This window comes from Helobdella robusta (assembly GCF_000326865.2).
Source record: "Helobdella robusta unplaced genomic scaffold HELROscaffold_10, whole genome shotgun sequence".
In the NCBI taxonomy this organism is placed as follows: domain Eukaryota; kingdom Metazoa; phylum Annelida; class Clitellata; order Rhynchobdellida; family Glossiphoniidae; genus Helobdella; species Helobdella robusta.
In genome coordinates, this window is record NW_008703571.1 from 4,535,664 (window position 1) to 4,549,278 (window position 13,615).

A 13,615-nucleotide genomic window follows, 5' to 3' on the forward strand; every position below is an offset into this window, starting at 1 on the left:
TTTATTGACCTTCACTAATTTCAATTATAATAGAGAGCGCTTTCGAAATATTTCAATTTTATAATGCGCTTAATAAATTGTTGATGATAATATATATATATATATATATATATATATATATATATATATATATATATATATATATCAATAGTAATTTATGAAATCTGCAGAATTTTTAGAAGTTCTGTAGATTTCATAAATTACTACATTAATTAAGTTTTTTACCACCTTATATATATAAATATATTTTTATATATAAATGATTTATATATATATATATATATATATATATATATTTATATATATATATACATTTTAACATAGAAATACTTTATCGAATTGTATTTTATTGACCTTCACTAATTTCAATTATAATAGAGAGCGCTTTCGATATATATTTATATATGTATATATATATATATATATATATATATATATATATATATATATATATATATATATACATTTTAACATAGAAATACTTTATCGAATTGTATTGTATGTATATGTATATATATATAAATATATATATATATATATATATTTATATATATATATATGTATATATATTTGTATGTAAGTTTGTCTTTTCCATTTTTCGTACTAGAATTTTTTGGAAATTGTTCAATTTGTTGAAAATAAAATTATTCAAGTTTCTCATGAAAATTTAATGAAACTTGTTATCTGAATTCATCATGTAGATAAGGTCTTATTTCGATTTTTCATAATCCATCACCAGTGCAGGTTTGGTATATATATAATAGTTTCTTGAAACAGATGATTAATAAATAAATATTGTTTTTATTAAACGTAGGATTCTTAGTTAAAATTTTGTTGTTTACACCGTGATAGTACTATGGATAGCACTCTTTATGATTTTTATTATCTTCCTCCAATCACGTTCCTGGCATTGTGTTTGATATGATCAGACTAAATTTTGTTTTTATTTATGGTCAGAAAATACATTCAATTAGGGATGCACCGGATTTAAGTTATCTGGGGCCGGAACCGGATTTTAGTTATCTTTTTACATACGTTAAAAAACTACTCACATTTACGGTTATCTACATGTTGAACATCAAAAAATAACACCAAGCAAATAGTTAATTAATTCAAATATATAAATAAATTGTGTGATATGCCAAATTCTACACAAAGATCAGCTTATAATTTATGCATAACCCGCGTTATAGCATAAAGAAAATTGTCCAGCTCACCTCACAATTAGTGATGTTGTTATTATGTGTCATGTATGCACGTGCACAGCTTATAATTTATGCAAAACCCATGTTATAGCACAAAGAAAATTGTTCAGCTCACCTCACAATTAGTGATGTTGTAATTATGTGCAGTACCGCCGAGAGGGGGGGGCAAGGGAGGCAAATGCCCAGGGGCCCGGCGATATTTAGGGGCCCGGCGATATTGAAGAGCCCGGCGATTTTTAAGGGTCTGTCGATTTGCAGGGGCCCGAGCAGTTCTCGTCAATCAATTCATGAAAATATTTTCACGGCAATAAAATAGATATTATTGTCTAGTTTTTTTAAACTGAACTTCAATCAAAATTACAATCAAATTAAACCTCAAATATCTGTAGGTTGCAGTGTTTGGTTTTATTTTATTTTGTATCTGTTCGAGTATTAAGTAACACAAAAACGGCTTTTTTCTCTCAGTAACACTTTCTTACGTAACAAAAATATTTTCTGCAATAAAATCATAATCATAATCTGTACAAACCCTTTCTATTAATCAATCAATCAATCAATTATTTATATAACTAATATAACTTTCATTATATACAGATGACCACACCACCTAAACATTAGCAAACTTATGCATTTCGATTTCGGCTCGAAAAGTGGAGCTCCTCCAATGTTTACATAATATATTTTTTTTTTTTTTTTAGTAAATAAATTACACATATACACATATTTATATACATGTAAATAAATATATATATATATATATATATATGTATATATTTGTAAATATATGAATATATATATATATATACATATATATAAACAAGCGCAGTTTATTATAAACTGTTTATAAAATTAAAATGAAAATGTGAAATAACACAGTATAATTTGTTCCATAAATCTGCACTGAAATATACGAAATACGTGTTTTCCATGAAAAAATAAAATTTTTGATAAATTTAAAAAGAAATTATTTTTTTTACATAAAAAATATTTTACGTAATAAATTTCAAAACCCCTCCTCCCCTAATATAACACTTCATAAGGAAATCTTAGTTAGATCCCCTTCTTACGGATCGCTACATAATAGTGAACGGCCCCTATATTTGATATGACATTTTCAATATTTTTTATATTGTAGACGCATAATAAAACTCCTCACTGATCTCAGCACTATCATATGCTGAAATAAATAAATTGAACGACCAACGACTCACACAACTAGAGAATAAATAACTTACGCCAAACCATTGAATTAAAATTCCTATATGTAATTCAATGGTCGCGCGCTACAATTTAAATTAGCTTAATTTAGTTTTCAAAATTTTAAGCCTACATAATGTACTACATAACTTTATGTATTACAACATAATTATGATTTTCTAATATTATCTTGCTGAAGATATATATCATTTAAATTCATTATTTATAATCTATGATCTTTACTTACCAATTTTTGAACACGCCCACATCAGGCCACTTCTGTTTGAACAATTTTTGCACGAAAATTGTAGTGTATAAACTGCTTTTAAAATAAACAATCATAAAATATTAATAAATTAATATTGTTTAATTAATTATGGAATATAAACATAAATCGGGCTCACAAAAGCGGAAGGAAAAAGCTACTGCTTTGGAAAACGACAAAATCGGTAGTCGTTCGTTATTTCAATTCGGAATCATTAAAGAAAAAAACAAAACAAAGACAGCCGTAAATTTTCCTACTTCGGCTGAGTCTCCTGACTGTCCGGTAGGGCTAGAATTTTCAGAATCGCACCGATTGGATGAAAATGGAAATAGCGATATCCAAACTCAAAATAATGACAGTGTAAATATAATAAAAGATAATGATGCCTCTGTAAACATAGAAACTGTTGAAAGATTTGGATTTGACGTTGGTACTTTGCCAGCCGGGCCAATACCCACACAGACTATAGAAACCGTGATTTGAAACGGTCCACCTAGACACCCGGACAATTTTCCGGGAGATGGACAAAGAGCTTTTCCGACGTGCATTTTAAAGGTGTCCAGACAAAATGGAGATGTTTGTGAAAGGGATTGGTTGGTATGGAGTAAAGAAAAAGAATTTCTGTTTTGTTTCCCATGTAGATTATTTAGTGAAATTGCCGTATCTTGCAGATCAATTTTGTCAAGTGATCAAGGATGGTCAAAACTAAAAACATGGCGTAAAGTGTACGATAAAATACCAGCTCATGAAAAAAGTGACGGTCATAAAAAATGTTATATAAAGTGGCGCGATTCAGAAAGAAGATTTCTCTTTGGAAAGAATATAGAGTCTCAGATTGATAAAGAAATTGCTACAAAAGTAAAATACTGGAAAGAATTGCTTAAACGAATTTTAGCAGTGGTTTTATTTTTGGGTGAAAGAGGACTTGCATTCAGAGGTTCTTCCAACAAAATTGATGACCATAATAATGGAAATTTCCTTGGGATTATAGAACTATTAGCTCAGTTTGATCCGTTTTTACAAGAGCATGTTTCTAAAGTTCAAAAATCTCAAAAACTTGGACAACGCCTTCAGGTTCATTACTTATCAGCAGATTCTCAAAATGACTTTATCGAAGCATGCAGCTCAAAAGTTATTCAAAAAATTTTGGCAAAGAGAGAAAGGTCTAAGTATTTTTCAATTATGGTAGATGCTACACCAGATTGTTCTCATACAGAACAAAGTACTTTCATTCTGAGATATGTACAAAACTGCAACTCAACATTTTCGGTCAAAGAACGTTTTCTTGCATTTGTTGATTATAACAAAAAATACTGGCCAGGATGTTGCAGATATGATCAAATATGAACTGGAGAAAAACAAAATTTCTCTGGATGACTGTCGAGGTCAGGGATACAACAACGGCTCAAATATGGCAGGAAAGTTCAAAGGAGCACAAGCAATCATTGCACATGCATATCCTCTAGCGAAATTTTCAAATTGTGGCGCCCATAGTTTAAATTTGTGCGGTATGCATGCAGCAGAATGTTGCAATGACGTTATAACTTTTTTTGAAATAGTTCAAAAGTTGTACAATTTCTTTGCGTACAGTCCTCAACGATAGGAAATTCTACAGAGATTAACTGGATGCTCACTGCATAATCTTTCTCAAACTAGATGGTCGGCACGTGTGGAAAGTGTTGAAACGATTCGAGCACCTGCCAATTATCAAACATGCTATTATTAAATGTAGAGAATTAAATTTGTCATCAGAAAGTAAGACTGAATTGCAAGGAATTGAGCGTTATATGGAATCATTCAAGTGTGTTTTAATGGCTACAATATGGCTCAAAGTTTTAGTTGCTATAAACAATCGAAACAAAATTATTCAAGCCAGAGAAGCCACATTGGATGTAGAAGTAGAAAACATCGACATTCTTCTTGGGGAACTGAAGGATCTACGTGAAAAATGGGACTTATTGCTAGCAGAAGCCAAAATAACAGCAGAAACTATGTCGTCGGATATTTCATGTGAAACAGAACTTCCAGAAAAACGCCAAAAACGTTTTTATGATGAAAATCAACATATGCCAGAAGAAAGTGCACAAAATGAAGTGGATGATGATTTTAAAGTGAACGTTTTCTATAAACTTATCGATAGTATAATATCTGGTTTAACAGAGCGTTTCCATATGGCTAGAAATATTAACAATTCTTTCAATTTTTTGTGGTTATTTACAGAACCTGGAGAAAGTGATCTGGAAAAGAAATGTTCTAATTTCTGCAAAGAATATGACAAAGATGTCAGCAGTGACTTAATTAATGAAGTGAAATGTCTAAAATCAATTTATTCGGATACCATATAGAGTGAAAATCTTCATCCCATAAAACTGCTGAATAAAATTTATCAGTTGAAATTGGAATCTATATTTCCAAATATTGCTATTGCCTTACGAATCTTTTGTACAATTCCTGTAACTGTAGCAGAAGCTGAAAGGACATTCAGCAAGCTGAAGCAAATAAAAAGTGTGCAGCGGTCAACTATGAAACAAGAACGATTGAACGGTCTTGCGACTTTGGCGATTGAACATGATTTGGCAAAGTTATTGAATTTTGATGACGTTATTAACAATTTTGCCTTAGCCAAATCAAGGAGAGTTTGTTTCTAAAACAATAAATACCGATTTGTTACATTTGGATATTTAATTTAAAAAGTAAACTTTAATGTTTTTTTTCAAATAAAAACTGAATAAAACTATACTTTGTTTTTGTTGGCTATATCGGTCAATCTTAAATTATAAATATTAAGGTACAAGTAGTATACGTATATGATATGCAAATTTTTTTTGAATGTCATGTAACCTAAAATAAGATACTTTAGAGGTTTATCTTCCGCGGTCATCGGGGGGCCCGTCACAGTCCAGCCTAGGGGCCCGAAATTTCTGTCGGCGGGCCTGATTATGTGTCATGTATGCCTAGCCTAACCTTTAACATACCATGTTCTTAAATTATGCGCTTATGTGTGTGTGTGTATATATATATATATATATATATATATATATTATGTAGCTATATGATCCATTATATACAATTATATAGTATAATACACGTGCACAAGTTCTTTTACATAAAGATCAGCTCATAATTTATGCATAACCCATGTTATAGCATAAAGAAAATTGTCCAGCTCACCTCACAATTAGTGATGTTGTTATTATGTGTCAAATATGCTTAGCCTTTAACTTATTGACATAAAATTAATTGAATTCGATAAAAAAAATTTCTATTTATAACATTTTTAAATGTTGATAGAGGCTTAAATCCGGCCCTAAATCTGGCCACCTGGGCCGGATTTGAAAAAAAGCCGGATTTTGGCCGGAGCCGGGGCCGAACTTCGGTGCATCCCTACATTCAATGATTTCATTTCAACTTTCAATTTCAAATTGATCGCTGATGTTGTCAGCTTTTGTGAGCAATTTGAGTGAACTGGAGTGGAAATGCGAAGCTCGAAGATAGGAAAAACTTTTGGAAAGCAACAAGTTAATGATCCTTCAAACAAACAAAAGATCAAATAAGATCGTTGATTAAATTATAAAATACTTACAATGACTTAATTTCATTTTTTGATTTAAAATATTATTCGTTGTGATAAAATATTAATCGTTGTGTTGATCATTATAGATATTAAGTCAATCACCATTTACCATGAATACAATTTTTTGGAAATAGAAAATTTTCAATCTTTCTAATTTGACCATAAAACTATTTAATATTGATCAATGAATTCAAATTGTACCTGCTTTATTTCCATAAAACGTGGAATCAAAGTTTAACCATCCCGACGTATTTCTAAAGTTGTACGCAGTCTCAAAAACTTTGATACATACAAAACGACAAAACAAGAATCCGGAAATTCACTTTTTTTATTGTCTTCATCCGTTTTATTGAATTTCTGAAATTTCTGAAACTATTGACTTCCGTAAAACAATTGTAATAATAATATTATTATTTTGTTGAAGACAAACTTTTTTGCAGTAAGAGAAAGCTGCATTGTTCAAATCTGAGAAGACAAATTTTTTATTCACCGGAAAGGACATTTTTTGCCAGGGTCTCAAAAATTTCGAAATATATTTGAATACTCCAAAAACATGAAATGTCTTAGTAATTTAAAGCAATCGGTTTTTTAAAGAATAATAAAAAAAACTTTGTTTAAGTATAGTTTCAAGTACCAATGATTTATAAAATATTAATTTACTTGTGAATTCGGTATCGGTGGATGTTTAGTCATATCAAATTGACAATATGCTTTCTTACAGTCACCCAAAACATTAAAAAGAAGATTTTCAATTATTTTTAAACATTCTTGCAGGTTTCCTGAACCAACAAAGACGATATTATTTTCGTTTGTAATTTTAAACCCTTAATGTCAACGTTGGGATTTTTATTAAACTAAGTACGGCGTTTAATAAGAGTATTGTAACAAAATTAGGTACCGTAATGTAAACACGGATTAACAATTACTGTTGAGTTGACATCTTTTTGCAAATAATCTAACAGCCAGTAAAACATGGTCTTATAACCTAAATAGGAAAAACTGTTAGCGTATAAATCATACTTATTTCCGGCAATATCTAGAGGAAATTTTCCGTTTGGAATACCCATTTGTGGTACAAAAGCAATTTGAGACGATAGCTCACCCATTACTAAAACTCCAATAGTTGAATTTGAATGGGATTCGTTAGCTGAAATATAAGTTTTTTGAATTGGTTTTAAAAAGACTGTAATAATTAATAATTATATAATATAATTTATAAAATAATATATGAATACGATACGTTTCTCATCAAATGTTCCAGCCAAATAATTAATAGCAATCCATTTGAATGCTGCAAGCTCTTCTCCTGACAGCAGTCTAACTTGATCGTTTGTATAAAATAAAAATGGATTAAGTTCAGCGTCAGAAAATAGTTGACGTAACATTTTGAAAATGGCATTGGTTTCATTTTCTGATATATGTCTAAATCCTGTGAATAAAAATCTGTTGAGTCTGATTGTTGTTTACAAGTTTCATTAATAACCTGTCGTAGCAAACAAGTAAACGCGAGTTATAGATATTCTCTCGAAGGGATGGATGCAAGATTTTGCAAAATCGAAAAGCTGTCTGAGAAAATACAAAAGACCGATTTTGTCGTTTTTTACAGTGTGCAACGTATAAAAAAATTTCTTCCTACAAACGAGTTCAATTTTTGGTAGAGAAATTGCTGGGATTGGCCATTTATAAACCCGTACTTTGGAATACGACGGTCCTGCATTTATTGCTACAGCAAAACTTTCACGTTCATTGCGTCCGTGGTCGACTAGATTTCGCCTCTCTAGAGCTAAACTGAAAGATATCAAACTAAAATGCACGATAAAATTGATGAACATATTTGTCCTAGAATAAAAATATTATTTAATAAGAACATAACAAACTTAAAAAATAAAACAATGACGCTTATTGTTATGACGATGGGGAGAATGAAATATGATAAAACATAAACGAAGGTTAAAAATACAAAAAATATTTATACCAAAAATAGGAATGGAATCATCATAAATATTTAAAACAGAAACTATAAAGATGAAATTGAATCAACGAAATCAACATCAATAATAAAGGCGATAACAAAAACAAAACTACAAACAAAGAGACAAACATGCAAAAATAACCTAAATAGTTTGTAGAAAACAGCATTACATGATAATAATTATATTGTATTATTATTTTATAAACATTATTTTATTTTTATTTTATTTCATTTTTGGGTGGCCCGGCTCGATAAATGTCTTAAATTTTATTCTGGTCAACCTTGTTCGTTATTTTAAAAAAAATCATTCTCTTTCTTCCTATATGTTCCGTTCCGTATATGTATATCTTATATGATACAACAGTTAGGATAATTCTTTGTGAACTTGAAAGATTTTAAATAAAGCTTACGCTCGACCATCTCCGATTTTTTTATTTTTAACGGTAACTTCATCGACAATAATATCATTTTTTTAAGAATATTTAAAATTCAAGTTGTGAAGATTTTAATGGCACCATCTTTCGGTTATTTTGAAATTTATAATCAAAACCTTTAACTTTACATTCTCTGAACATTTGGACAATATAGCTCTTAAACTAACTAAAATATTTTAATATAATTCTGTGAACACATTAACAAAATAATGTAATAATAGAACAGAAAAATTATTGTCACGAATTAAAAGACATTTGGGATAAAAAATTTTGAAAAAACTCAATTTTTAATTTTTTCACTTAAATTGACTGTTTTATTATATCTTTCAATTAATTTATAGTCTTAATTGAAAAACAAATTTTTTATAATCATTTTTCAATTTTTCGAGCCAATGTGGTATTCAAAATGTCATTAATCTGAAAACTTATTTTGTTTGTTGTCATTTATCAACCATGATGAACAAAAACTTTTCAATTTTTTATAGTTTCGTATAGCATAATAAACATGAAAAACAAAAATGTTTTTTTTTCTTTAAAAAGTAAAGGAATTTCAAAAACGTGCAACCGACGTCTGAGGGTTTGAGGCAAGTTTTTAAAACATCAGCCACTAGCAAGTTAAATTAAATAATCAAGAGTTATTATTCTACGCAGATTGGGCGTGGATTTAATTTTTTTGTTTTAACTTGTTTTCTTTATTGTATAACGTACATTTATGGTGCATACGAATGTAAATATTTAAAACGCATGACGAACAATCTAACAACCTCATTGGATTTGCACAAAATTGTTAAAAAGTTTGAGTTGTTTTTGTTCCACCAGATCAGGAATGTTTTAAGCAGTTTTAGCAATTATTTTTTTGCCTCAAGTTTTTATCTGTATTTAGACTTAATAACAAATTGAAGCGTCAGAAGTTGACGTCAGCACGAAGAGAGCCCACCTACCGTTCACCAGCCCCACAAACCAATGACGCCCACTCCAGTGCATTCACTCTACTTCAATAAAGTTTTGACTATTTAAGTTCCTGGTATGGCGCTTGAGCTTTCACCATGGAGGCCACTCACATATGGCATTCGACACAACTTTGAGAAGAATATAAAGATTAAGGATAGTGTGGGCTGATTCTCTCCTAGCGGCACACGAGCTTCCACTATGGTATTTAGCCACAGCTAATTCTCAACACACCCCGAGCGAAGCGTACAGATGTAAAAACCCCATCAAAGGCGTTTGAGCCTCCACCATGGTATTTAGCAACAATAGATTCTCGACACACCCCGAGGGATTTTTGAGCCTCAACCAAGAGAAATGTTTAAACCCCCTACAGTATCCGAGTTTCCACTGGTTTATGGTCTGGTTATTGAATCTGTTAGCCGTCAACTTAAAAAGACTGGAATAAACTATTACAACCTTACCTCTTAAAGTATACTTAAGTCAAAAATTACCATTTATTTTCTGGATTGATGTTTTGATATGGTTTGATCAGATTTTTCCGTTTCGGTTGTGTTTGATTTTGAGGATGTAATAATAGGAACTAATTAATTATGAAAAAAAAACAAAATAAAACAAAAATTAGGAAAAAAATATTAAAATTACTGACATATTATGGCACCATTTTGGGAATTGCAGTGCCGTTAAAATATTTCATTAAAAAAAACAAATTGAAAAATCCTATTTTGCATAGATATGTTGTTATATAAACATTAAAAAGAAAGCACAACAAAATCACAAAAGATCAGACAGTGGCGGATCCATTGGGGAATGCTGAGAATGAACATGAAATAAAAAAATATTGAAAATTCTGTGTATTTATAATCTAGTAATTAAGTAAACGGGAATTAGTAAAAAAAGGTCCTCAACCAAAAATTTTAAAAATCACCCTCCCACCTAAATGGAAATAAATGAGGAAAACGAGAATTAACAAAAAAGTTCACCAACCTCAGTTTTGAAATCCTCCCTCATCAAAAAATTCTGGATCGCCACTGCAAACAGAATATGGCTGGCAGACACTTGATGTAAAGTTATACAACTGACAGACATTTTTCGCTGCATCGCAATTAATTATTTTTAAAAATTCTCTTTATTGCTTTTAGGAACAATTTCTAAATAAACTGTAAATAGACTTTTGACAAATGCAGCAAATGGCACGTCAGTAGGACAAAATTATGTTAATTAATCAGTAAGAATAAATTTTGAGTTATATACATAATCTAATTTAAAAGATATTCTAAAAATTATAAAAATACATATCAAAAGAGACAAAAATCCTATTTCCTATGGTCTCAGACGATTTCTGGCAAATCATCATTCAAACTCCGAAAGAGTTGCCACCCACAATGGAATTTTAAACTGGAATTGCCTTATCGCATCATTCCCGTTTTTAAAAACGCCAAATGAAAACAAGAAAAGCAACGAAGTCAAGTATCCATTTCATTTGATTGTGAGAGACTCCAGTGTGTGGTCATTTGAAGCGTAAAAATACAATGTAATGATGTTATTGCTTTTAGGACGACGTTCAGATTATTTCATTATGTACAATTCGACATTTCCTATGCACTTGTACAATTCAATGCTGGGAGCTTCCTGCTTACAACTACGTATAGAGCCGCGAGATAGACATTCAAAGATGGATGCCAACAGCAAACGTCACTTGCTGCCAATACTATCTTAAGTCGAATAACTGCTATTTTTCTGTTAAAAAATAAGTACATATGGTTTTTATGATTAAAAATTCATTTTATAATAACTTTCAGAAATAACAAAATAGTTTCTAATGAAAAAAGTTGAAATGTGAGCCGATTGAATCATCCTAGACATGGATATATATATATATATATATGTATATATATATATATATATATATATATATATATATATACATATCCATGATCCTAGATGATAGAATGTCCAGAATGTCGCATATATTTTAAATAACATGCCTTTAGCCAAGGTATCATTGATAGATTCCGATAGCTTAAATGAAACATATACATAATATGCTAATTACTTCTTTTATTTTTATTATTATTTAAAAATCAGAATTTGATAGACGCAGAAATTGTTACAACATGCTAGTCAATATTATCAAATGATAACGGGATTATTCATCGGCATCTTTCCGTCTCGAGAGACGATGGTGAAATTATAACCAAATTTAGTAGATCCAGCACCGCCGAGAATGGCTAAGCAGACTAATTCTGGAATGACAATCTCTACCACATCCGACACATATAAAGGCCGTCGGCTGCTACAGTTGATTTTAACGCTATTTCCGTCTGACTCATTTTAGAGCAGCATTTGGTTTCACTCCATCTCAGCACGCAATGCACCATGCTTGACTGACATCCTCTAGACCACGCGATTATCTGCTAAGCTCTCTAAAGATCTGAAATCGATGGAGAAGCCTCTCAAGTCTCTCTTATAAATGTCATGGATCCGAAGCCTTGGGCGTCCTGTTCTACATTTCTCGACCGCTTCACTGTAAAGGAGATCCTTGGGAATACACTCATCATCCATCCTCCAAACATAGCCGAGCTATTTATCATTGTCTAATTAGACAAATAGGGAAATTAAAATTAATAAATAATACTTTAAATATAGAATTGAATGAAAATTTTAACCTAAATAAACATAAGTTTTTTTATTTAAATATATATTATCATTATAAATATAGTGAATTCAGTAAAAAACATAATAAAACTACATTTTTGATTTATGATCTACGAGACATTTTTATCCCGAAAGACTTTAGGTTCGAAAACAAATCTATTATCATTTATAAATCGCCCATCGCCGTTGAAACGGCGTGCGTTAAATGTGCAATACTATCATCGTGTCTCGCTGTGGCCGTGTATGGAGGTTGAGCGATGTTTCTTGTTTAATTGTTAAGTTAACTTTCCGATCGTAAACAGATTTAACTGTTTAGAGTTCATCGTTACTTTTTTTTAGTTATCTTATTAAAGACGTCTTATTTTTGGAAATCTCTGTTGGGGACCATACCGTCAACAAGCCAGGCAAGTTCATAAAATAATAAAAAATAAAGATTGATAAACAGATGTTCTTCAACTTCATTTCAAAATAATTTTACTAAAGTTTTATTAAATCAAGTATATTACCGGCCGTTCTCCTGTTTAGGTGCCTATTAATAAAAAACTAAAAAAGTAGAACGCATGTTGAATAAATAAAAAAAAGGAACTGTATGTCAGGACATTACACATTGCGTAATTGGGTAAAATGGGAGATAGGTACTCCTATGGTATTGTCCATGTTTACAAACAATCATAATGTACTTTTAATAAATTGACTTCGCCCATTTTGAATTATCTAGCGCTTAATTATTTATTTATAATTTTATATTAAATTGAAAATAATTTAATACAAGTTAATTCTTACTAAGAATTAGGTAAGTAATTTAAGTAATTTCTTAGGTAAGTAATTTAATACAATACGAGTTAATTAATTCTTAGGTAAGTTTTTTAGATCATTACTTGTCAAATATCAATGGCTTATGGAGTGGTTAACTGGGTTAGGGTTAGCGTTAGGGCCTCCATTTTAAATAAAATTTTCAATCATTTCACAAATGATTAAAAATTTTAACCACTCCATATTTGTGAAATGATTGAAAATTTTGTTTAAAAGGGAGGCCCTAATCCTGATAACAACTCCATAAGTTATTGATTGTTATCAAAACAGAAATTTACTCATATTTTAACTTTTTTTTATTTAATGTTCACTATTTCAACTATTTGACAAGTAATGATCTAAAAAACTTATCTAATTAATCATTAATTGTTTTACCGTGTAATTGAGTAATAAGATTACACATTACACCTTACTTACAGATTACACGATCAAGATAAATGAACATTGTGAGCCGTATCCATAATAAGCAATTTACACTTGACGTTTAAGATTTATCTTTCCACTATTTTACCTTATTTTATTTTATATTTGTAGTATCTCTACCATCAGTTT

General features: G+C 30.2%; 1 protein-coding gene across 1 annotated transcript; it reads left to right on the forward strand.

Annotated features, from left to right (window-relative positions):
• Positions 1 to 2,778: 2,778 nt before the first annotated feature.
• On the forward strand, positions 2,779 to 5,315 carry HELRODRAFT_166964 (hypothetical protein; the record flags this gene model as incomplete). Its single annotated transcript, XM_009012120.1, has 2 exons — positions 2,779 to 3,093; positions 5,058 to 5,315. The coding sequence occupies 2 exons, from the start codon at positions 2,779 to 2,781 to the stop codon at positions 5,313 to 5,315; spliced, it is 573 nt and encodes a 190-aa protein (XP_009010368.1).
• Between the last annotated feature and the right edge of the window lie 8,300 nt (positions 5,316 to 13,615).